This window comes from Salvelinus sp. IW2-2015, linkage group LG9 (assembly GCF_002910315.2).
Source record: "Salvelinus sp. IW2-2015 linkage group LG9, ASM291031v2, whole genome shotgun sequence".
NCBI lineage: Eukaryota > Metazoa > Chordata > Actinopteri > Salmoniformes > Salmonidae > Salvelinus > Salvelinus sp. IW2-2015.
The window spans coordinates 13,377,998-13,402,446 of record NC_036849.1 but is presented as its reverse complement, the minus strand read 5'-3'; the positions used below and the strand labels follow the sequence as shown (position 1 = coordinate 13,402,446).

General features: G+C 41.2%; 1 protein-coding gene across 1 annotated transcript in view; it reads right to left on the bottom strand.

Annotated features, from left to right (window-relative positions):
- LOC111968593 (lipid droplet-associated hydrolase) overlaps window positions 1-24,449 on the bottom strand; it is a 67,421-nt gene that overhangs the window by 31,934 nt on the left and 11,038 nt on the right. The window contains 2 exon segments of the mRNA XM_023994277.3: window positions 16,294-16,463; window positions 20,172-20,306. Of these exon segments, the coding sequence (XP_023850045.2) occupies window positions 16,294-16,463; window positions 20,172-20,306 (305 nt within the window).

The window sequence follows — 24,449 nt, the reverse complement described above, 5'->3', positions numbered from 1 at the left end:
TACCAAAACATTCACGGGCCAAGTTTATCAACTTTCAAAGCAGAATTACTTTCCCATTGTTCCTTAACTGCAATGTTTGATATAATATTTTCTAGCTCTGAGTCTATACTTTCATCCAATGTAAAAAACACAATTTAAAATGTTGCTACATACGACTGAATCAAGGTGTTGGGTCACAAATGTGGAAAAAGTCAAGTGGTGTGAATACTTTCTGAAAGCACTGTACACAAGCTTCATGTCTTCCCTTCAATCACTGCTTGTTTTCTTAGGACACACACACGACCAGTCCCTGTGGCCGGGTCAGAAGAGTCCTTGAACCTGCAACAGCATCTGGCTGTACTGTGCTGGACAGAGGATGGACGAACGGAGTGGACTTAAGATGTCCCAGTGAAAAGGGCTGATTTCTAAAGACCTGAGCTCTAAATGTGACAGAGCAGGAATGTTAATGTTTTACAGATGCACCAGAGCTGCAGCCAACAGGACACGTACATTTCACTTGGGTGTATGTTCAGTCTGTTTCGTGAAATAAAACACGCACGCATGCACACGTACGTACTGTTTACTGAAGTCAACTCCTGAAGTCAAACTCCTGAGACAGTGAAACATTTGTAAAGAACACACAAGCTCAGAGAGGTACAGCTTTACCCAGGAACTAAGGAAACCAAATGGTTTTCCGAAATGGGAACAATTTGTCAACGACTAAACCATCCAGCATTAGTTGTTTTATAGATATATTACCTTCCTTTTTTATTGTTGCTGAGTTGAGAAATGAAAGGAGTAGGAAAGAGAGAAGGAAAGTTAACAGAAGTTTCTGGGAACAGCATGGAACGTTGGTCAGGGTCTTTCAGCCCGCCCTAACACACTCTGTAACGAGGTCCAATGCACCGACAGGCCACGCAGTGCCAGGCCAGACCCAGTGCACTGTTAGACAGCAGGTGTTCCTCTGGTCGTAAAACATTAGTGTACAGGCCACCTGGCCATGGAGCGTGTGGAGGGCCTTGTGCAGCCCATTGCAGCCGCTGCTGTTAAGTGACAGAGTGTGGGTTAAGGGCTGCACTAAAGCTCTCCTCGCGTACCTCTCTCGCACCTCATAAGAGAGAAGTAGCCTGGGGACTGCTCAGGCTCCATTGATATGCCCAAACTCCCTGCTATAGGCCTGCCCATGGATTTTCTGACTAGGAAAGAGGAGGGAGCTGGAGACTGGGAAAGATGGAGTTGACCTAAGGGCTCACTCTCCAGTCTCCATGGTGTATGATGTGGTGTCTACGTGTGTCAGCTGTCTCTGCTGGTAAGTGACATCAGGTGGAAAGTACAGTTATGGAAAGCTGGAACAGAGAACGTATGTGTGGATGACAGGTAGATTTGTGACGACACACTTATGGTGAAGGTCATAATTTAATGAATAATCCTGATCACAGAGAAAGGTAATGAGAGGTCAACATTTTTCTTGCTCTATAGAAACACCTTCATTATCAAGATGAAAGACAAAAGCAGATTAAAATGTTTCAATATGTATTAATTTATGTATTCATTTGTAGATGTAATATTCCCATCAGGCTGATGAAAATGATCCAGTTTGTAAAATTTGCCAGAGCCCACCCAAACAGTTAACAAGCCATCAATATTCTCCATTACACTATTAGACTCCATTACACTATATAGGGTGTGTACATTGTATATAGAACCTCTAGAGCAGGGGTCAAACATGAGGCTCAGGGGATATTTTAGGACCCCACTTGTTTAAACTGCTTGTTAATGCAGTCAAGGCAATTGCCAGATTACAAGTAAGTATATAGGCTACATAAGTGTGTAACAATGTACTTTTTTGTCGTCACCAATATGCAGCCCTCCTGAAATTTGGCTTTACAGAAATGGCCCCATTGGCAAAATTACTTTGACACTCCTGCTGTGAGGCACTGAACAGCTACAGAGCTGCATTAATGATACACATATCTCCATTAAAAGCCATTCAAAACATTTCTATCCATGTCCAACCCATGTCTCCAGTCACTCAACATTTGAGGCGTGGTACACAACCTTGGCCATTACTCTCTTAGCTTCAGCATCCACCCCAAAACAGTGACAAAGACTTCATAGGGCTACTACGGTACTGATGATAACTCAGTCCCATAGGAAAGTACATTTCCATTTCTAACTACCGCCTCACATTCCCATGTGAAAGATGTTCTGAGCCTGGTGGAGATGTATAGCCTGGCTTTGCGATGTCAAAACCATGAATAATGGGTGTGATAAAATGTTGCCATTCAACAGAAACAGCTGGGGCAGTTTGAGCACCTAGGAAAAAGTGAGATTTTAAGGGCCTCCCAGATCTGACGTCTTTCCAGAGGCTTGTGTTTGGAGGCCTTGTCACCATTTGTCATCACACCATAGCTTCTATAAGAAATTCTGAAGATTCATTTTTCCCATCATTATACATGTTAACTAATATTTGTTACTCGTTTCAGGAAACTAGGCGCATGTCTCGGGTCACTACTTCACAGGAGAGACATTTAAACAAACTTTGTTTAAATTAAAATACGTTTTTTTGGCAAAGATGCCTTCTGGAACATGTGAAGTTTCATGTGCCTTAATAACAGACGTGTATGCCATCTGTAAATACAAATAAAATTGTTAAATTACGAGCCTAGTTGGTTTAGCCACAGAAATAGTCAGCAACCTTCCCGCTAGCCATGATAAGCTGAGATAATGAGCGGGCTGGACATGCCGAGAGATGAGTTCGGATTGGTCTGCCATATAGCACATTTCTGTCTATTTGAGCTGATCAGTATGTGTACAGTAGGTAATCCTGTCTAACACAGCTTAAAAAAAAATGTATCACGTAGTAGAACTGCATAAGTGTTGTTCTCTACTTTCTGGAGGACCGAGGTTTGAAATCAGTGGAGTTATAGTATAATAGCTAAGGAGATGGAGAAAACACCTGTATCCGGATTACATCTTCAAACTAAGGGCAACCATGAAATCTGTGACAGGGAGAGGCATACATCCATGATATTACACTTTTCTAAAGTAATTTTCATTTCAAGTTAAAGTGTACTGTTAGCTAGCAAGCTAACGTTAGCTGGCTGGCTCGCTAGCTAACGTTACGTGTATGATCTTATTATTCGTATCTCAGAGCCATTTGCTTTGCTAGTTATAGCCTAATGTTAGCTAGCTAACATTGAACCTGGTTGGTTAGCTACCTGCAGATTCATGCAGGGTAGAACATCATGAGTTGGGATTATGGTTCATTGTTTACCTAGCTAGCTAGCTACATGTCTTAACAAAAGACTCCACTATACAAGTAACCATTTCAATAGAATGTCACCGCGACAACTGTTGATAGACGTAGCTGGTAAATTCGCTCTGGCTACCTACTCCGATTTCAGAGCACTCTCGCCTGAGTGTGCCAGAGCGCAAAATAACTGACACATTTACGAACGCTCAACACCTGTTGAATATGGCTGGTGTCAGTAAACTTTGGCAAAAAAGCATAAATTGTTGCCAGCAGCACAGTTGGAGTCACCAAAGCTCTGGATAACATAAAAACAGCCTAACCAGCTCTGCTAGGGCGAGTAAAATGGTCAGTGAACGGTTCTCTCACGTTAGCCAGTTAGCTTGAGTGCTTGACTGTTGTTGTTAGGACAGAACGCTCGGATCAAAACATTCAAAGGCCATTTTCTCAAAAGTGAAGTTACAAGTTTATCAACTTTCAAAGGAGAATTACTTTCCCATTGTTCTTCAAATGCAGTGTATGATATACCATTTTGTAGCTCTGTGTCTCTGCTTTTATCCAACGTAAAAAACACAATATCAAATTTTGCTACATAAGACTGAATCAAGGCGGTGGGTCACATTTATCATAACACAAGATTTATCATGTTAGGCTATCACAGGGATTCACAACCTTTTTCACATCAAGTAATTTGACTGCCATTTGAGAATGGCCTGAGACTGCTTGTTAATGTGTTAATGTGTAACGTCCTGAACTAAACTAGACACATTCATGGGGAAGTGTAGGCTACTGGCTGTTGTTATAATATTTATGATATTAGTGGTTATCGAGTTTGTGGCAGCTCAATTCTATGTGGCTATGGCTGGGTCGTGATAGCAGTCTCTCCTTATGGCGGGATGCGCTGTGGTCCCAATATTATAGTGTCGGGTGCAGGTCGGGGGAACTACTAAGCTATATGGAATTGTTTTAAGAAGGTCATACCAGATTAGAATTGTAAGACCCCTTGAAGTATCAATAAAACATATGAAAATAATATTTTTGCCATTACTGCTATTAGCCCACTACAGTGCCTTGCAAAAGTATTCACCCCCCTTGGCGTTTTTCCTATTTTGTTGCATTACAACCTGTCATTTAAATGGAATGGATTTTTATTTGGATTTCATGTAATAGACATACACAAAATAGTTCAAATTGTTGAAGTGAAATGAAAAAAAGAACTTGTTTCAAAAAATAATAATATATAAACAGAAAAGTGGTGCGTGCGTATATATTCACCCCCTTTGCTATGAAGCCCCTAAATAAGATCTGGTGCAACCAATTACCTTCAGAAGTCACATAATTAGTTAAATAAAGTCCACCTGTGTGCAATCTAAGTGTCACATGATCTGTCACATGATCTCAGTATATATACACCTGTTCTGAAAGGCCCCAGAGTCTGCAACGTCACTAAGCAAAGGGGCACCACCAAGCAGGTGGCACTATGAAGAACAAGGAGCTCTCCAAACAGGTTAGGAAAAAATAAGCAAACATGTTTGGTGTTCGCCAAAAGGCATGTGGGAGACTCCCCAAACATATGGCCATCAAGGAAAATGCTATGTCTGGTGCAAACCCAACACCTCCCATCACCCCGAGAACACCATCCCCACAATGAAGCATGGTGGTGGCAGCATCATGCTGTGGGGATGTTTTTCATTGGCAGGGACTGGGAAAATGGTCAGAATTGAAGGAACGATGGATGGCACAAAATACAGGGAAATTCTTGAGGGATTTTTTTTTTCAGTCTTCCAGAGATTTGAGACTGCGACAGCGGTTCACCTTCCAGAAGGTCAATGACCCTAAGCATACTGCTAAAGCAACACTCAAGTGGTTTAAGGGGAAACATTTAAATGTCTTGGAATAACCTAGTCAAAGTCCAGACCTCAATCCAATTGAGATTGCTGTACACCAGCAGAACACATTCAACTTGAAGGAGCTGGAGCAGTTTTGCCTTGAAGAATGGGCAACATTCCCAGTGGCTAGATGTGCCAAGCTTATAGAGACATACCCCAAGAGACTTGCAGCTGTAATTGCTGCAAAAGGTGTCTCTACAAAGTATTGACTTTGAGGGGAGGAATAGTTATGCACGCTCAAGTTATCTATATATTTTTTTGTCTTATTTCTTGTTTGTTTCACAATAAAAAATATTTTGCATCTTCAAAGTGGTAGGCATGTTGTGTAAATCAAATGACACAAACCCCCAAAAAATCTATTTTAATTCCAGGTTGAAAGGCAACAAAATAGGAAAAAAGCCAAGGGGGGTGAATACTTTCTCAAGCCAGGAAACATTTGTTATTTTTTTGGACATGTATTTAACCCTTTATTTTTTACTGTCTAAGCCCCGTCTAAGCCAGGGGAGGGGGGGGGGGGGGGGGGTCTACTAAGCTATATGGTATTGTTTTAAGAAGGTCATACCAAGGACATTTTTGCTATTTGATTTAGAATTTTAAGACCCCTTGATGTATATATAATGTTTACATACCCTACATTACTCATCTTCATATGTATATGATATACTGTACTCTATATCATCTACTGCATCTTGCCATCTTTTGAGTAATACATGTATCACTAGCCACTTTAAACTATGCCACTTTATGTTTACATACCCTACATTACTCATCTCATATGTATATACTGTACTCTATACCATCTACTGCATCTTGCCTATGCCGTTCTGTACCATCACTCATTCATATATCTTATGTACATATTCTTTATCCCTTTACACTTGTGTGTATATGATAGATAGTTGTGGAATTGTTAGGTTTAGATTACTTGTTGGTTATTACTGCACTTGTCGGAACTAGAAGCACAAGCATTTCGCTACACTCGCATTAACATCTGCTAACCATGTGTATGTGACAAATAAAATTTGATTTGATTTGATTTGTATAAGTATATAAGAAAGATCAGGAAACATTTACAAAATGTTTTGTCTTTAACCCCTTATTTTTTCCACTAAATACACATTCAATTTTTTCAGCTGGTACCGGGGGACCTTCAGATGAGTCTTGAGGCCTGGGGAATCCTAGAGCTTGTACAGTACCAGTCAAAAGTTTGGACACACCTACTCATTCAAGGATTTTTTAAAAACTATTTTCTACATTGTAGAATAATAGTGAAGACATCAACACTATGAAAAACACATACTGTATGGAATCATGTAGTAACCAAAAAAGTGCTAAACAAATCAAAATATATTTATATTTGAGATTCTTTGCTTTGATGACAGCTTTGCACACTCTTGGCATTCTCTCAACCAGCTTAACTTGTTTGGGTAGGGGCAGCATTTTCACTTTTGGATGAATAGCAATGCCCAGAGTGAACTGCCTCCTACTCATCCCAGATGCTAATATATGCATCTTATGATTAGTATTGGATAGAAAACACTCTGAAGTTTCTAAAAACTGTTTGAATGATGTCTGTGAGTATAACATAAACTCATATGGCAGGCAAAACCTGAGAAAAATCCAACAGGGAGTGGGAAATCTGAGGTTTGTAGTTTTTGAACTCACCCTATCGAATACACAGTGGGATATGGGTTATTTTTCACTTCCCGAGGCTTCACTAGATGTCAACCGTCTTTAGAATGTGGTTTCAGGCTGCTCATGTGAAGGGGGGCCGGATGGGAGATGTTTTACTAAGGGGTCTGCCTACAGCCTTGTTCTCAGTCATGCGCTTTCACTTGAGAGGTTGCTCTCGTTCCAGTGCAATTCTACAGACAATGGAATTCTCCGGTTGGAACAGTATTGAACTTTTATGATAAAAACATCCTAAAGATTGATTCTATACTTAGGTTGACAAGTTTCTTCGACCTGTAATATAACTTTTTGAACGTTTTGTCCAAATGGACCAGATCGCGCTTTTGGATTGTTTACCAAACTCCCTAATTCTAAATAAATGGACATAAATGATGGACATTATCGAACAAAACAAGCATTTATTGTGGAACTGCGATTCCTGGGAGTGCATTCTGATGAAGATCATCAAAGGTAAGTGAATATTTATATATGAATAATGTTGACTACCCAACATGGCGGAGATTTCTCTGGCTGTTTTGGGCTCTGAGCGCCGTTCTCAGATTATGCTTTTTCCGTAAAGTTTTTTTGAAATCTGACACAGCGGTTGCATTAAGGAGAAGTGTATCTAAAGTTTCATGTATAATAGCTGTATTTTCATCAACATTTATTATGAGTATTTCTGTGAATTCATGTGGCTCTCTGCAATATCACTGCATGTTTTGGAACTACTGAATTTAACACGCCAATATAAAATACGATTTTTGGATATAAATATGAACTTTACCGAACAAAACATACATGTATTGTGTAACATGAAGTCCTATGAGTGTCATCTGATGAAGATCATCAAAGGTTAGTGATTCATTTTATCTCTATTTGTGCTTTTTGTGACTCCTCTCTTTGGTGGGAAAAATGGCTGGGTTTATCTGTGACTTGGTGGTGACCTAACATAATCGTTTGTGAAGCTTTCGCTGTAAAGCATTTTTGAAATCAGACACTGTGGCTGGATTAACGAGAATGTTATCTTTAAAATGGTGCCTAATACTTGTATGTTTGATAAATTTGATTTACGAGATTTCTGGGGGGATTTATTTGGCGCCCTGCAATTTTATTGGCTGTTGGCGAGGGGTTCCGCTAGCTAGACAGGTTAATGAGGAATGCTTTTCCAACAGTCTTGAAGGAGTTCCCAAATATGCCTATCCAACTCATCCCAAACCATCTCAATTGGGTTGAGGTCGGGTGATTGTGGAGGTCAGATCATCTGATGCAGCACTCCATCACTCTCCCTCTTGGTCAAATAGCCCTTGCACAGCCTGGAGTTGTGGTTTGGGTCATTGTCCCATTGAAAAATAAATGATAGTCCCACTAAGCGCAAACCAGATGTGATGGCGTATCGTTGCAGAATGCTGTGGTAGCCATGCTGGTTAAGTGTGCCTTGAATTCTAAATAAATCACTGACAGTGTCACCAGCAAAGCACCCCCACACATCACACCTCCTCCTCAATGCCTCACGGTGGGAACCACACATGTGGAGATCATCCGTTTACCTACTCTGCATCTCAAAGACACGGTGGTTGGAACCAAAAATTAAACATTTGGACTCATCAGACCAAAGGACAGATTTACACCAGTCTAATGTCCATTGCTCATGTTTCTTGCACCAAGCAAGACTCTTCTTCTTATTGGTGTCCTTTAGTAGTGGGTTCTTTGCAGAAATTCAACCAGGCCTGATTCACGCAGTCTCCTCTGAACAGTTGATGATGAGCTGTGTCTGTTACTTGAACTCTGTGAAGCATTTATTTGGGCTGCAATCTGAAGTGCAATTAACTCTAATGAACTTATCCTCTGCAGCAGAGGTAACTCTGGGTCTTCTTTTCCTGTGGCGGTCCTCATGTGAGCCAGTTTCATCATAGCGCTTGATGGTTTTTACGACTGCACTTGAAGAAACTTTCAAAGTTCTTGAAATATTTTGTATTGACGGACTTTCATGTCTTAGCGTAATGATGGACTGTCCTTTCTCTTTGCTTATTTGAGCTAATCTTGCCATAATATGGACTTGGTCTTTTACCAAATAGGGCTATCTTCTGTATACCACCCCTACCATGTCAAAACACAACTGATTGGCTCAAACGCATTAAGGAAATAAATTCCACAAATTAACTTCTAATGGGGACACCTGTTAATTGAAATGCATTCCAGGTGACTACCTCATGAAGCTGGTTGAGAGAATGCCAAGAGTGTGCAAAGCTGTTTTATGAAAATACCAATTTTCAGGATGTTTAGCTCTGTCACTATTCACTGCAAAAGTGGCAATGTTACATACATGTGGTGGATTGAGACGCATCCAATGCAAAAATAAACAGATCTCTCTAGTTTAAACTGACGGATTCCTTGGGGATTTTTGTATTATGCTAATTAGATCAGGGGGTTTTAATGCCCCCCTAGCAGTAAAGGTTTTCTATAAGCAATGTGGTTAATAACATCATTATTGTTATTCATTATTCACTGTATATTTATTCCTTGTGTCATAATTTATATTTTTTATTTTATCTTTAACTCTGCATTGTTGGAAAAGGACCCGTAAGTAAGCATTTCACTGTTAGTCTACATCTGTTATTTACGAAGCATTAGACAAATACAATTTGATTACATTTTTGATTTAAGAGGCTGTAAAATATAAAAAGTTTCTTTAAGAGGAAACTCTACACTGCAGTTAGAAACGTTGATTACACGCTGGATTTTTTGTCTTTGCCTTTTTCATGCCGTCGTTCAAAGAAGGGTGCTAAAAGAGAGTGAATGTGGACCAGCAGACCAGCCTCAGGTCAGGGCCAGCACTGAAGAGAAAAGGATGTTTCATATTGTGTGGACCGGAGTATCAACTTCCTCGTAACTGGATCCTCACTTCACCAGAACTTGGGAATCTTGCCTGTTTCTGGAAATGTATGACTTTAGTATTCTGATTCAAGTCATCAGGAAAGGTATTATTAAAGAGGGAAGCAGTAGCTTCCTAATTTTGTGCTTTGGGGACTGGCAGAATGTTCCTGGCAGAATGGGTGTTCTATGTGGAGGATGAGGGTTTCAGTAGGTATCTCAGATTGGGTGGAGTGAGGCCTAAGGGTGAGGGTTTTATAAATAAGCATCAACCAGTTGGTCTTGCGCCACGTTTACAGAGATGGACCGTTTACAGAGGAGTATAGAGTGCATTGATGTGTCCTATAAGGAGCATTGGTGGCAAATCTGATGGACGAATAGTAAAGAACATCTGGCCGCTCAAGAGCACCCTTACCTGCCGATCTATGAATTACGTCTACGTAATCTAGCATGGGTAGGATGGTCATCTGAATTAGGATTAGTTTGGCAGCTGTGGTGAAAGAGGAGCGATTACGATAGAGGAAACCAAGTCTATACTCCCAAGTTCTTGTATGAGGTGAGGGGGGCATTCTTCTTACCGAACCACATGACCTTTGTTTTGGAGGTGTTCAGAACAAGGTTAAGATACAGAAGATGAAACTGAAGGCTGTTGTGTCAGTTACCCTGCTTGACAACACATAGGCTCTATAGGCTAGATGCCATACATATTCTTCCTCTAGACATAAACAACCTGGTCCAGATATCCAACAATCACTTTTCCACTCTGTCTTTATTTCTCTGCCAATCTGCTTCTGTCTGTCTGGCCTGATAATGATCCCCTGGAGATTAACATAAACAAGTCAGCGGTGGTTACCAGTGAAATCACTGTTTTGGCATATCATATCCAATGTTCTTCCAAACAGTGCTAAATATACAATCACAACGTAGCCTACTAAAAAGTACTGTTTATCGGGCGGCGCACAATTGGCCCAGCGTCGTCCGGGTTAGGGTTTGGCCGGGGTAGGCCGTCATTGTAAATAAGAATTTGTTCTTAACTGACTTGCCTAGCTAAATAAAGTTTCAATAAATAAAATAAAATACAATTAGTGTAGACAGAATTTAGAATGTATCTATATACTGTAAGCACAAACTCAGAACACATAGTATTGATCTATTGCAGTTAATAGCCAACATAGACAGACTCAAATATAAACTTCCCTGAACTGCGTGCGACCATTGTTTTCATAGCTTCCAGCACCCCCTGTTGCAGTGGGTTGTGAGGCTACATTCCTGCGGCATATTTCTCCTGACCCCTCAGGCTATCAGCTCTTCATGCCTGCACTCCAGCAGTGTTCCAGCTATCCCCTACTACTGGACCCCAATGTCTGCTTCTGAAGTTTGGGCAACAAAAACCCCAGTAGTATTTGCACAGTAGCATAAACATTAGACATGGGGGCAGGCAGCAAACAAATGCATAAATGTTCAACATGCTGGTTTGAATCTAGCCTTCCCCTGCCATTCAAAGATGGCGTCTCAATAGTGTAGTCTCCCACTTAAGACCACTCTTGGCAGCTGTGCTCTTAATCTTGGCCTTAGACAATGATCTCGGGGGAGACAGATGTCAATGTATATCATAGATCATTGTCTTCTGACAGGTGACGTCATTCTAATGTGAATCACAGCATTTACTCAGTGATGGGCAGCCAGAAAGCTCCAGCATAAGCCTCACTCAAGCCACACTCCATTGAACCAAAGTGCCATTGTGGAAACAGTGTGAGGATTTCCATTTTAAATAAGACAAACTTGGCTCCTTGTAGCCTGCTGTGCTGTGCCCAGTATCAGGGTATCACCCTCTCCATTACTACAACAAGCCTTGTGGTGAAAGGCGGTAGGAAGAGAGAGCTGCCACGCTAAACATATTTTGAGGCAGCTGGTTTCCTTAAAGTCATATTGGATGTATACAACATGATCTGATGGCTATCTCGCGCCAACATGGTCTAACCTATCATTTCACATTAATTGGATTCCAGTTAGAACTGCCAGCCCCAAAGCTGAAAATGATTTAGAACGCTCCTCTGACCAGAGAATCCCCAGAGACACCTTTCTTACATACTAACTGTATGAGCAAGATGGAAAGCCATCTGTTGTCAAGTCAACGGGAGATGGTGTTTGTGTGTAAATGACAGGTACAGAGATTGAAAAGGGATAGGTTAAGTGAGTTGGCTTCTAAAGAGCTTTTTGTTTGACTCAGTTCTCTATACCGGTAAAGAAAACATGATGGTGCTGCCCGAAAAATCAGACAGATCTTTTAACCAATATTCACAGACTATACCAAACATTAGGAAAACCTTCTTAATATTGAGTTGCACCCTCCCTGTTTGCACTCATAACAGCCTTAATTTGTCGGGGCATGGACTCTACAAGGTGTCGAAAGCATTCCACAGGGAAGCTAGCCCATGTTGACTCCAATGCTTCCCACAGTTGTGTCAAGTTGGCTGGATGTCCTTTGGGGGATGGACCAATATGATATCCGTGGCAGTTCTTTTATTTCTTTTTTATTTACAACTTTTTCTCCCCAATTTTGTGGTATCCAATTGGTAGTTACGGTATTGTCCCGTCGCTGCAACCCCTGTATGGACTCAGGAGAGGTGAAGGTCAAGAGCCGTGCGTCCTCCGAAACACAACCCAGCCAAGCCGCACTGCTTCTTGACACAATACCGGCTTAACCTGGAAGCCAGCAGCACCAATGTGTAGGAGGAAACACCGTGCACCTGGCGACCGTGTCAGCGTGCATTGCGCCCGGCCCACCACAGGAGTCACTAGTGCGCGATGGGACAAGAACATCCCTGCCGGCCAAACCCTCCCCTAACCCGGACGACGCTGGGCCAATTGTGAGCCGCCCCAATGTTCTTCCGGTCGCGGCCGGCTGCGACAGAGCATGGACTCGAACCAGGATCTCTAGTGGCACAGCTAGCACTGCGGTGCAGTGCCTTAGACCACTGCGCCACTCGGGTGCCCTTGCGTTGCAGATCTTGACACAAACCGGTGCATCTGGCACCTACTACCATACCCTGTTCAAAGGCACTTAAATAATGTGTCTTCACCCTTTAAATGGCACACATACACAATCCTTGTCTAAATTGTCTCAAGGCTTAAAAATCCTTCTTTAACCTGTCACCTTCCCTTCATCTACACTGATTGAAGTGGATTTAAGTGACATTCATAAGGGATCATAGCTTTCACCTGTATTCACATGGTCATTCTATGTCCTGAAAAAGAGCAGGTGTTCATAATGTTTTGTATGCTACCTTGTACCACACACACACACAACACACACACACACACACACACACCACACACACACACACACACACACACACACACACACACACACACACACACACACACACACCACACACACACACACCAACACACACAACACACACACACACACAAACAAACAGACAGACACAAACAGACAGACACAAACAACAACTTCTCTCCAAATTGTGTCAGATGAAAAGCAAAGCTTGTAGTATTGTATGAACATGGTGTTAGAAAGACCAGGCCAAACATAAACTCTTCATAATGCACCTGGAGAAAACTCTGGGCATAACCTAGACATTCTCATCAGGCCTTCCTCCCAAATCCAATTTTCAGGGGCAGGCAGCGTGCCAGATGCTTTGCTCTGGAAGTGTGCTAACTCACCCCAGTCTGGTCCCTGCTACAAGCTGAACTCGGACTCCTTTTCTGTCCGTAAGTATACTAAAAGCCCCGCCACCACTTACCTAGGCCTCGTCGGTGTCCCAACCCATAAGGCAAGCCATTATTCCAACACAAATACCTGAGACCCAAAGGAACAGGAGTTTCTGATTATCACACATCATACGTTACAGGACATAATCGCTTGTGTTTTCTTCTTGGCAGCATGCAATCTTCAGTGGGAAAGGAAGTATTTTTCTCCTCAATCTTTTTTTACCGACAAGAATATGGCAGAGCCGGCTGGACCACAGAATGGGCTGTGCCAAATCTCAGGAGGAGATACCAGCTCAAGGAGAGACAGAGAGGGAGAGTGAAGCAGCTCAAGGTTGATGCATAAACGTGTAGCCTATTTAAGTGGTCGTGGGGTATTTGGGTAACACTACCGTACTTAAAGCCAACTGGTTGTTTAAGTTTTTTACTTGAAAACATGAGATCCAATAAAAGAACCTGATAGAATTAGCTATTTTTATGTACTACATGTTTTCAGACTAATCACTTTATTATTCATTCCTTGACTATTACAGATCTGTATATCTATAAAGGCCTACATACAGTTGAAGTCGGAAGTTTACATACACTTAGGTTGAAGTCATTAAAACTTGTTTTTTCAACCACTCCACACATTTCTTGTTAGCAAACCATAGTTTTGGCAAGTCGTTTAGGACATCTACTTTGTGCATGACACAAGTAATTTTTCCTACAATTGTTTGCAGACAGATGATTTCACTTATCATTCACTGTATCACAATTCCAGTGGGTCAGAAGTTTGGAAAATTCCAGAAAATTATGTCATGGCTTTAGAAGCTTCTGATAGGCTAATTGACATCATTTGAGTCAATTGGAGGTGTACCTGTGGATGTATTTCAAGGCCTACCTTCAAACTAAGTGCCTCTTTGCTTGACATCATGGGAAAATCAAAATAAATCAGCCAAGACATCAGAAAAATAATTGTAGACCTCCACAAGTCTGGTTCATCCTTGGGAGCAATTTCCAAACGCCTGAAGGTACCACGTTCATCTTTACAAACTATAGTACGCAAGTATAAACACCATGAGACCACGCAGCCGTCATACCGCTCAGGAAGGAGACGTTCTGTCTCCTAGAGATGAACGTCCTTTGGTGTGAAAAGTGCAAATCAATCCCAGAACAACAGCAAAGGACCTTGTGAAGATGCTAGAGGAAACAGCTACAAAAGTATCTATATCCACAGTAAAACGAGTCCTATATCAACATAACCTGAAAGGCCGCTCAGCAAGGAAGAAGCCACTGCTCCAAAACAGCCATAAAAAAGCCAGACTGTGGTTTGCAACTGCACATGGGGACAAAGATCAAACTTTTTGAAGACATGTCCTTTGGTCTGATGAAACAAAAATATAACTGTTTGGCCATAATGACCATCACTATGTTTGGAGGAAAAAGGGGGAGGCTTGCAAGCCGAAAAACACCATCCCAACCGTGAAGCACAGGGGTGGGAGCATCATGTTGTGGGGGTGCTTTGCTGCAGGAGGGACTGGTGCACTTCACAAAATAGATGGCATCATGAGGATGGAAAGTTATGTGTATATATTGAAGAAACATCTCAAGACATCAGTCAGGAAGTTAAAGCTTGGTCGCAAAGGGGTCTTCCAAATGGACAATGACCCCAAGCATACTTCCAAAGTTGTGGTAAAATGGCTTAAGGACAACAAAGTCAAGGTATTGGAGTGGCCATCACAAAGCCCTGACCTCAATCCTAAATGTGTGGGCAGAACTGAAAAAGCGTGTACGAGCAAGGAGGCCTACAAACCTGACTCAGTTACACCAGCTCTGTCAGGAAGAATGGGCCAAAAGTCACCCAACTTATTGTGGGAAGCTTGTGGAAGGCTACCCAAAACGTTTGACCCAAGTTAAACAATTTAAAGGCAATGCTACCAAATACTAATTGAGTATATGTAAACTTCTGACCCACTGGGAATGTGATGAAAGAAATAAAAGATGAAATAAATCACTCTCTACTATTATTCTGAAATTTCACATTCTTAATATAAAGTGGTGATCCTAACTGACCTAAGACAGGCAATTTTTACTAGGATTAAATGTCAGGAATTGTGAAAAACTGAGTTTAAATGTATTCGGCTAAGGTGGGGACCTTAAACTTCCGACTTCAACTGTATCACTAAGCACTATTTGCTTGAGGATATGTTAAAGATAGCACGATTAAGATTAGACAGAGCAGTTACCAATGTTTCTACATTTTGGTCTCTACAACACATAGGACATAGGAAAAAGCCCCACAGAGAAGGGAAATTACAGACAAGTAGAGAAACAAGACAAAAACAACCTGTGAAAAGGCTCTATCTGAAATAAGAGCTGGAATGCCCCCCAGAAAAGAAATATGATTTCTTGTTATTCAATCCATTAACCTTTAACGTTGCGAGCGGATTGGGAAAGTTCCAGGGGGAGTCCTATCTCGGCCTAGGATGTTTTCACAGGCCGTCTCTAACATGCACCTCTCCCATGCTGAGGCAGAGTTTTCACTGCACTTCGCAATGTGCCATGCTCCCACCCTGAATCAGCCTAACCCATCACTGGACAGCAGAGTGCCATGAAGCAGAGGCAGCTATATGGGAATCAATGCTCAGAGGCCCATATGCACCAATTTGGCTAACACATTTAGGCAGCCTAAAGACATCCTTTATCATGGTGGTAAATGAATGTCATAATTCTCAAAAATTAATGCAGTAATTCTAACGTATGAACATTAAAAGCGGGTCAACTGTTGGTCAAGAAGGTTGTAGAGATCTATGAAAAACTTCATAGATCACTTAAAGCTTGACAAATCTCCATGTTATAGACATTACACTACAACCTCACTTCTACAGTAGTACTTGAATCAAAGTGGGGACTCACCTGCAGCTCAGGAGCCCTCTTCATCATCTCCAGGATGAGGTAGCAGCCAATGGAGTGGCCCACCAGGACCAGGCGAAAGTCCCTGGGAACGTGCTCCGTGAGGAAGGCCAGCTTGTGCTCTATCTGCCCGTTCAAACCAAACACGTCCCCCACTGCCATTACTGTTGGGTCTGCAAAGATCAAGGTTCATCATTAGTATTCAGTATTACATCAGTATGACATCATCTATTCAAGCACCAAGGACATGGACATGAGTACTTGAGCCAGCATCATTCATCAATGTCTCTGTACACAAGATAGTCTTTATTTACATTTGGCACATGGATCACCCCAACATAGGTCCAGGGACATCATGCTATGGTAATGTGCACTGTTTCATTCACTGATGTCCTCTCATTAGTAGTACTCAGGACCCTTTGACAACAAAACTAAAACAAGAACATTCAAATGGCAATCGAAGTTAGGAAGTATTCTAGAAACATCTTGATTTCATTTCTGTAATCTTTTTGGAAAGATATTTAACGATATTTTATCATATAATGCTGTAAATCTAGGGACAGAACAAAGCTTTGAAGGAAGCGGTTAACAATTCTCTACCTGTGCAGAGCAGTCAAATCCAAGACAATGTTACGATTAGAGGGTATGAGAAAAGGAGATGGAGATGATGAAAGAGAAGGTAAGAAAGACCGAAAGGAAGAATATAATGTGTCTATGGTGATTTAGCGGGCGGGAAAAGACAAATTCAAAATTAATTTCATAACGAAAAAAATCAATCCGCTTAGAATTGAGCATAATTGGTGAGGGACTTGATGTTTGATTCTTTCAGAGTGGAATTTGGAGCAGCCGTTCTGTGTAGACAGCATAAGGATCGGGTAGGGAAGGTTGTGGGGGTTGGGGATATGCTTACTGTATAATGGAAAAAACTAAATGAGTGCAAATTGTGATTAATGGATCAATAAAGAATAACATATGGCAAAGACAAATTCCCCCACACAACATAATGATCCTCTTGGCAAGAGAAAGAACATCCCAGGCTGGGGCGGCCCGTTAAGCGATTAAAGCCTTCTCACAAATGTGCAATAAATGTGTGCTGCATTTTTTCTTCTAGGGAAAAGGTAACTGATTTCCTATGTGTCAAAAGAAACCTAACTTGTGGTGTTACTGATTGCAACATGGGAGGTGTAGGCTCTTTTCTTTCTTTTTTACTCTCTCCTCTGTAATTGGGTGTGGTGGCACCATAAATGAAGCTGACGAGGATACGGAGAAAGAGATGAGAAGGAGATTAGCAACAGCCTAGGTCCTGTACTGCATTGTGCATACTTCCTCTCAGAATACAAACTTCCTTCTCAAAAGGGTTTGTGAAGCTGGGTTCAACATCTGTACCACAGTGGTAGCCCACAGTTGTCGACCTTGCATAAAAAAACGAGAGATCAAGAAACAAGATAAAGTGAAGGTTGTCTTGAAATTATTTGATCAGATTGAAAAGCTGGGCATCAGATCAAAATGTCATAAAGTGGTGGTAAACAAAAACGTTTAAGTCATTATTGCAAATTTCTACTGCTTTATGCCATTTCTCTCCAAAATTTATTTTCAAAAGATATGCTCAAACGATCAACAAACCAATATCCATGGCACAAATCACATGGAGTTGTAGACGTGACCGACGATAGCGGTGGGAGGTGGGAGCATAATTGGAATCAGAAAGACTCCATAAAAACCTCTCGTGATATTAGACCTTGGCTGGTGTAGCATTTTTGGGGGGGATTACATTTTCTGAATGCATGTTTTAGTACTCTGGACATTAATAGTGTGCAATTTAGCCATATCAAAGTGAGAAAGTTGCTGGTGAAAAGTAGTGTTGCAAACTCATTCTGACAAAATGAATGAGATCTGAGGCCCCTGGAGGATCCCGTGACCCAGGAATGGATTATTGATGCTGGCACAGGGAGAATGTTCCCTGTGTTTGCATTAACAGATATTTTTACAGTCATCAAAACCATCAAGGAAAACTTGCCTTGCCACAGGAACACTTCTACCACTGGAAGATTTGGAATAGAACCTTTAATGCTGCACTTTTTTTTTTACTCTGTTTGTTTTTCCAAAACTGGAAAACTTTTTTTCAACTTCATCAAGTATGCATTAGCTGTTAATAATAATAACTGCCAGTCTTTAATTTGCACAAGTCACTGGAAAGTCAGAGGCCCAATCAATGCTGTATGGGTTTCTCTGTATCGGCGAGGCCTTTCCTTGGACGTCCCAGAGGTTTTAGAAGCTGCTGCTCTACGATGCCACCCTATCCCTTAGCAAACTGAATGCTCTTTGACGAGTTGTAAATCAATGGCAAGCATTCAAGGGGTTGACCAGGGTGGTAAATCCCCAAAGGCTTGGATTGTTGCCGCAAGAAGAGAGGTGAAAAGGAAGCTGATATGTCAGACATGTTTGTGTTTCCATGTTGGATGTGGGTAATAGTCGAGTGGATATGGAAAGTGCCATCCAAAGAATGAACACCTAGTTAGTAATGCTGGAATAATACTGCATGATAACCACATGAGCGTGCAGGTCTAGCCTGGCTATCATAGCCACAAGCAGATAAATTATTTAGTAGTATTTACAGTAAATCCTAATCATAGTGAGCAGATTTCCTTGGATAAGGGCATCTCACCAAATGGAAAGACATGATGAAGGACTATTGAGATGAACACAGGACTTGCTGCTAGATAATTTGAGCCTTTCTCTGGTCTTAATCAGGGCCGTTGTTGAGGTTTTGGGATAAAAGATGAGTCCTTCCCTGCCCATCTTGAGATAGGGCTGCTGCTCATTGTCACCCCCTGGAACACCAGGCTGAACAGAGTGGTTTTCATTTATTCTCTCTGATGATCGGATGACATGCTACGAATTGGCAGGGTTGTCTGATTTTATTTTTACTGTATCTATTGACTATCTCCAGACTTTGCCTTGTGTGTTCCATGAATCATTTATGAGTTGGAAGTTTCGACAAGTGTGTGCCATGTGTTCACAATAAAAGAGGAACTGTTCAATGCTTGACTTTGTTACATGAATGTCTATTTAATCTAGACCAACTATACCAAACCTCTGGAAAAGACTAAGTATTACATCATTATTTCTCATTATAATAAAAAATATATATATTGCGTCATGACCATAATCCTCTGACATCAACATTGGTATCTATATGGTCAAAATAGGTTGTCTGATTACAGATAAATTATTATGTCCTTTACAAGAGAAGCCTGGAAATCAAGGCTTCCGTCAAGTTATCATCAGAACTCATGCTAGTTATCGCACATCCAAATGAGGCTACCTACCAGGGTACACTTTGACAGAATGTTAACTTACACCTACACACTTATCTGTCCTTTACAAACCCTCAAGATGGATATATTTGTCATTTGTCCTTCTCAAGGTGGACAGATCCAAACCGTATCGTCCAATGTATCTCATGAGCCCTCAGAGAAGGGATTTAACTTACTACATGTGAGGGCTTGGTAATGTCTTTCCCATGTATCAGGCACAATAAAAACGTCCTCACTGCTTTATGAATGAATATTACAGGGCTCATATGGTGGTGCTGGCTAGAGAGGGAGAGGGAGAGGCCCCTTGGCTCAGGCTAACTCGTCCAGCTCAGCTAACATTCCTCTTCTCCTGCGCCATCCTTAGCATCGTCTTTAGTATTGGAGAGTGAGCTAACAAGGACGTGCCCATTTCAAAGCTAGCTAATCAGTCATTAGTGGTCAGGAGATGTGCTGTTGATGTGAATAAATGGAAGTGGATCAGTGTGGATACACCAGCAATAAGGACTCATAGAAAGTCCAGCTGCACAAAGCACTCTCAATAAGAGATATGAATTAGCTATGTACCTTCAATCATGTCCATAGTATCAGGAGGCACACAGTGTCCAGCATGGCTCACTGCCCAGACAGGGTAGCGCCGCCCCAATGTCTGGTGAAGCGTCTGCATGAAGGTCTTGTAGAAGCCAACCACACCTGGGTTACCTGCAAAGATGCCGAAAACACTATAAACATCATAAAGTGCTCTGCAAATGTAACACCACATGATAAAAACTAGGGATGTAGCGATTCACAGATTCACAAGCTGGGGCGGCAGGTGGTTAGAGCATTGGACTAGTAACCGAAAGGTTGCAAGATCGAATCCCCGAGCTGACATGGTAAAAATCAGTTGTTCTGCCCCTGAACAAGGCCGTTAACACAATTACCTGTTCCTAGGCCGTCATTGAAAATAAGAATTTGTTCTTAACTGACTTGCCTAGTTAAATAAAGATAAAAGATAAAAGACACGACTGCTTCTGTCCGTGGACCACAAACCGCAGTGTTGTAGTACTCAAGACTGGTCTTGGTCTCTAGACCACATATTCAGTGTCTTGGTGTTGGATACATAGACAAAAAACAAAGGCTACATTGCCCTCCCCTAATCTGATAGTGGTAGATGCCTAGTCTCCATTATGGCTCAGATCAGGTGCCTATAGACATACATAATTACTTACACACACAAGTCAGCTCATGAGCTCCAACAGCAGCAGATTTTTATTTAGAATGGAAAATGAATGTGTTTATGAACCAAATGTTAGTGCATCGAATCATATCGCACAGAATCACTTTGATTCGTTCTCTAATCAAACCGAATCGTTTTATACTCAAACATATCATTCCTGTATTGTATCGGAGCCCATGTCTCCAGATATGTATCAAATCATCTTGAAAGGGAAAGATGCACATCCATAACAAAAACATAAACTACGCTTTATGGAGGTAGGCTACATGACTAAATGCTATAAAACAAACCATATAAAACATATATTGACAGCCAACCTTACCAACTTCTTAGTATGTTAATCATTTTCTTCTCTACTCTTGAAGATGTCACGCATGACAACAAAGTGTTGGCCATGTAATGGTTGTCATTCCCTGGCCTTTGCCATCAATCTCATCAGCCCCCATACAGCAGCATGTCATAGGTAGCACTGTCAGCTCAGCTGCTAGCTAGGAACTTTATTTAGCTCATGGTACTGATGTCTTTACACAGAACAAAGAGGGACTTTTATTCCATAGGTAAAAAAGGAGAGTTTATCCTGGGTGGGGGTTTATTTCGTACTATCAGGGTGCGATAAAAGTGCAGAAAAACTGTATAGCAGCTGCTAAAGAACAATGGCTACTCTGTGTGGTCTGTCTTTTTTTGTACAACAGGACAAATGTTCGTCGATGTTTTGTATAGAGCTTGTTTGAGTTGCTTGTATGCATATATATGGTATTTTGATGTATACTGTAAGCGTGAGTGCGTATTATCCGGATGTGTGTTAACTGCATTCTTTTGGAATCTTTGTTATGATGATTTTGCCTGTATGTGTCATTTCATGAGTGTTCAATGTATAACTGCCTCCGTGAGAGGGTGCTGAGAGAGAGAGCCACAGGTGCAATCTTTGGAAGAACACTCCCATTAGGAGTGTTACAAGAACACATAGACAATCATCGTTCAATAACATGCCACATTTAGGCTAAAGCATGTGGAACAATTAGCTAAAGCAATCTAACACTTTGGATAAAATTCACCTGGGTGATTTGTTTGTTAAAATGGTGTTGAGTTGTTTGTTGGTTGGATAGTTCTTATGCCACTGTTAAAAATTGAATGTTGGAACATTTCTTGGTGGGAGAAAATACAGCCAATGAGTGAACACATTGCTTCTGTTACATACATTTTTGTCTATTATCCCCAAAATACATCCAATTAGTTTTATGCATATTGGGTGTGTATAAAATGCATAAGAAATAACTGGCAACACGCAGACCCCATACTTTTCCCCCTGGTATGTTCTCAGGACGAAGTAAAGCCATTGCAACACACAGATGTGAATCTAGATGTTTTTGTATTTAAGAGCTCTACCGTCTTGGATTTGAATCCACATGTATTGCATTCTGAAATCAGCTAACCACATGCTCCCATCAAGTTAACAAGCTAATAAGTAACAATCACTCATAGTTAATATCAGCAAAATAATTAACTTGTCTTATTTTGCCTGGCAGAAGGGCTTGGATTCCTTGTGAAAGCTGATGCAATCTTGAAACAATCATAAACATTTACTATGAGTTCAACTCTATTCTTCTAAGGTGGATGACGGCAACCATAAAGTACATGAACCTACCATAGATGAGGCTTTTGTGGGAAATAATGATAAACAGTGGTTTGAGGGTGAGGGATATGGGATAAAACCTGTAGTCAGAGTCTGAACTCTCACTACAGTGGGCCCGAGTTCAGAACACTTGCCGCAGTTCTCGGTAGTGTTTCCATATTTTCATTCACATATCCTGAGTCATTAATCAAGAGCCAAATGCAGCTGAAGATGTTGCACAACACTTTGTGTGAGAGCAGGCAAGCTTCTCTGCTGAGCCGAGGGTACAAAAGTAAATATGGGAGGCAAATAGACTTAGAAGAGTACAGATACATTGCCTTCAGAAATAATTAATACCCCTCGACTTATTCCACATTTTGTGTTACAGCCTGAATTCAAAGATATTGATAAAAACATTTTTTTAGACTTTTTTTTGCAAATTTAGTGAAAATGAAATATAGAAATATCTCATTTGCATAAGTTCACACCCCTGAGTCAATAATTTGTAGAAGTACCTTTGGCAGCAATTTCAGCTGCAAGTCTTTCTGGGTAAGTCACAAAGAGCTTTCCACACCTGAATTGTGCAACATTTGCCCATTATTATTTTCAAAATTCTTCAAACTTTTTCAAATTGGTTGCTAATCACTGCTAGACAACCATTTTAAGGTGTTGCCATAGATTTTTTTCCAAGCAGATTTAGGTCAAAACTGTAACTTACCCACTCAGGAACATTCACTGTCTTCTTGGTAAGCAACTTGGCCTTGTGTTTTATGTTATTGTCCTGCTGAAAGGTGAATTCATCTCCCAGTGTCTGGTGCAAATCAGACTGAACCAAATTTTCCTCTAGGATTTTTCCTGTGCTTAGCTCCATTCCGTTACTTTTTTATCCTGAAGGTGCCCTTCTTTGCAAGGCATTGGAAAACCTCCCTGGTCTTTGTGTTGAATCTGTGTTTGAAATTCACTGCTTGACTGAGGGGCCTTACAGATAATTGTATGTGTGAGGTACAGAAATGAGGCAGTCATTCAAAAATCATGTTAAACACTATTATTGCACACAGAGAGTCCATGAAACTTATTATGTGACTTGTACACATTTTTTTCTCCTGAACTTATTTAGGCTTGCCATAGCAAAGGGGCTGAATACTTATTGACTCAAGACATTTTTCAGCTTTTCATTTTTTATGAATTTGTAAAAAATTTGAAGAACCTAATTCCACTTTGACATTAAGTGGTATTGTGTGTAGCCCAGTGACAGAAAAGTTTTATTTAAGAAATGTTTAATTGAGAGTAACACAACAAAATGTGGAAAAAGTCAAGGGATGTGAATACTTTCTGAAGGCACTGTATTTATGAAGCACACGTTATTAGAGGGACAATTCCCCCTAGTAAGAGTTCAGGGAGGTGGAAACTTATTCAGTCTTATTCATTTAATTGACAGGAGTAAGCCTAGGTTGTGATGATCAGTGAAAAAACAACTCATTTGAATCTCATGAAAGCTCATGCCTCTACTGTAGTAGATTCCGTTAGAATGGACACCATCACTTTGTTTTGACCTTTTTGAACGTGAAATCCAACTTTCCCCTTTAACCGACCATGACAGATAAGGCCCCCTCTTTTCCCTCATCGCTGGGCAACCTTTCTCCATATCTGCCAGGCTCCCGCAGTTGAACATTGTGTTGACTCTCTCCTGCTCTCCACAAGCTGAGTAAACAGTCAACTCCCTCTTTCTCCCAGACAGTGGGGAGTGTGCAGGGGATGGGCTTTCCTTAAATGCAGCACCCTTTTCTAGACTCCGTCCACAGCCCCTCCTAGCCTACTGATTAAATACATTTGTATGTTTTTATTCACGCGCTGCGTTTCCAAATCTCTCCCAGATGGCCCCAGACATGCTCAAGAAGCAGGTTTTCAGAAACCTAGCCCATACCAGAGATGTGCCATTGGAAATGACAGTGCTATTTTTGCTAGGCACCACAACCGCCCCTATTCTCCCGCTTGTGGCTTGCACTCCCAAGAG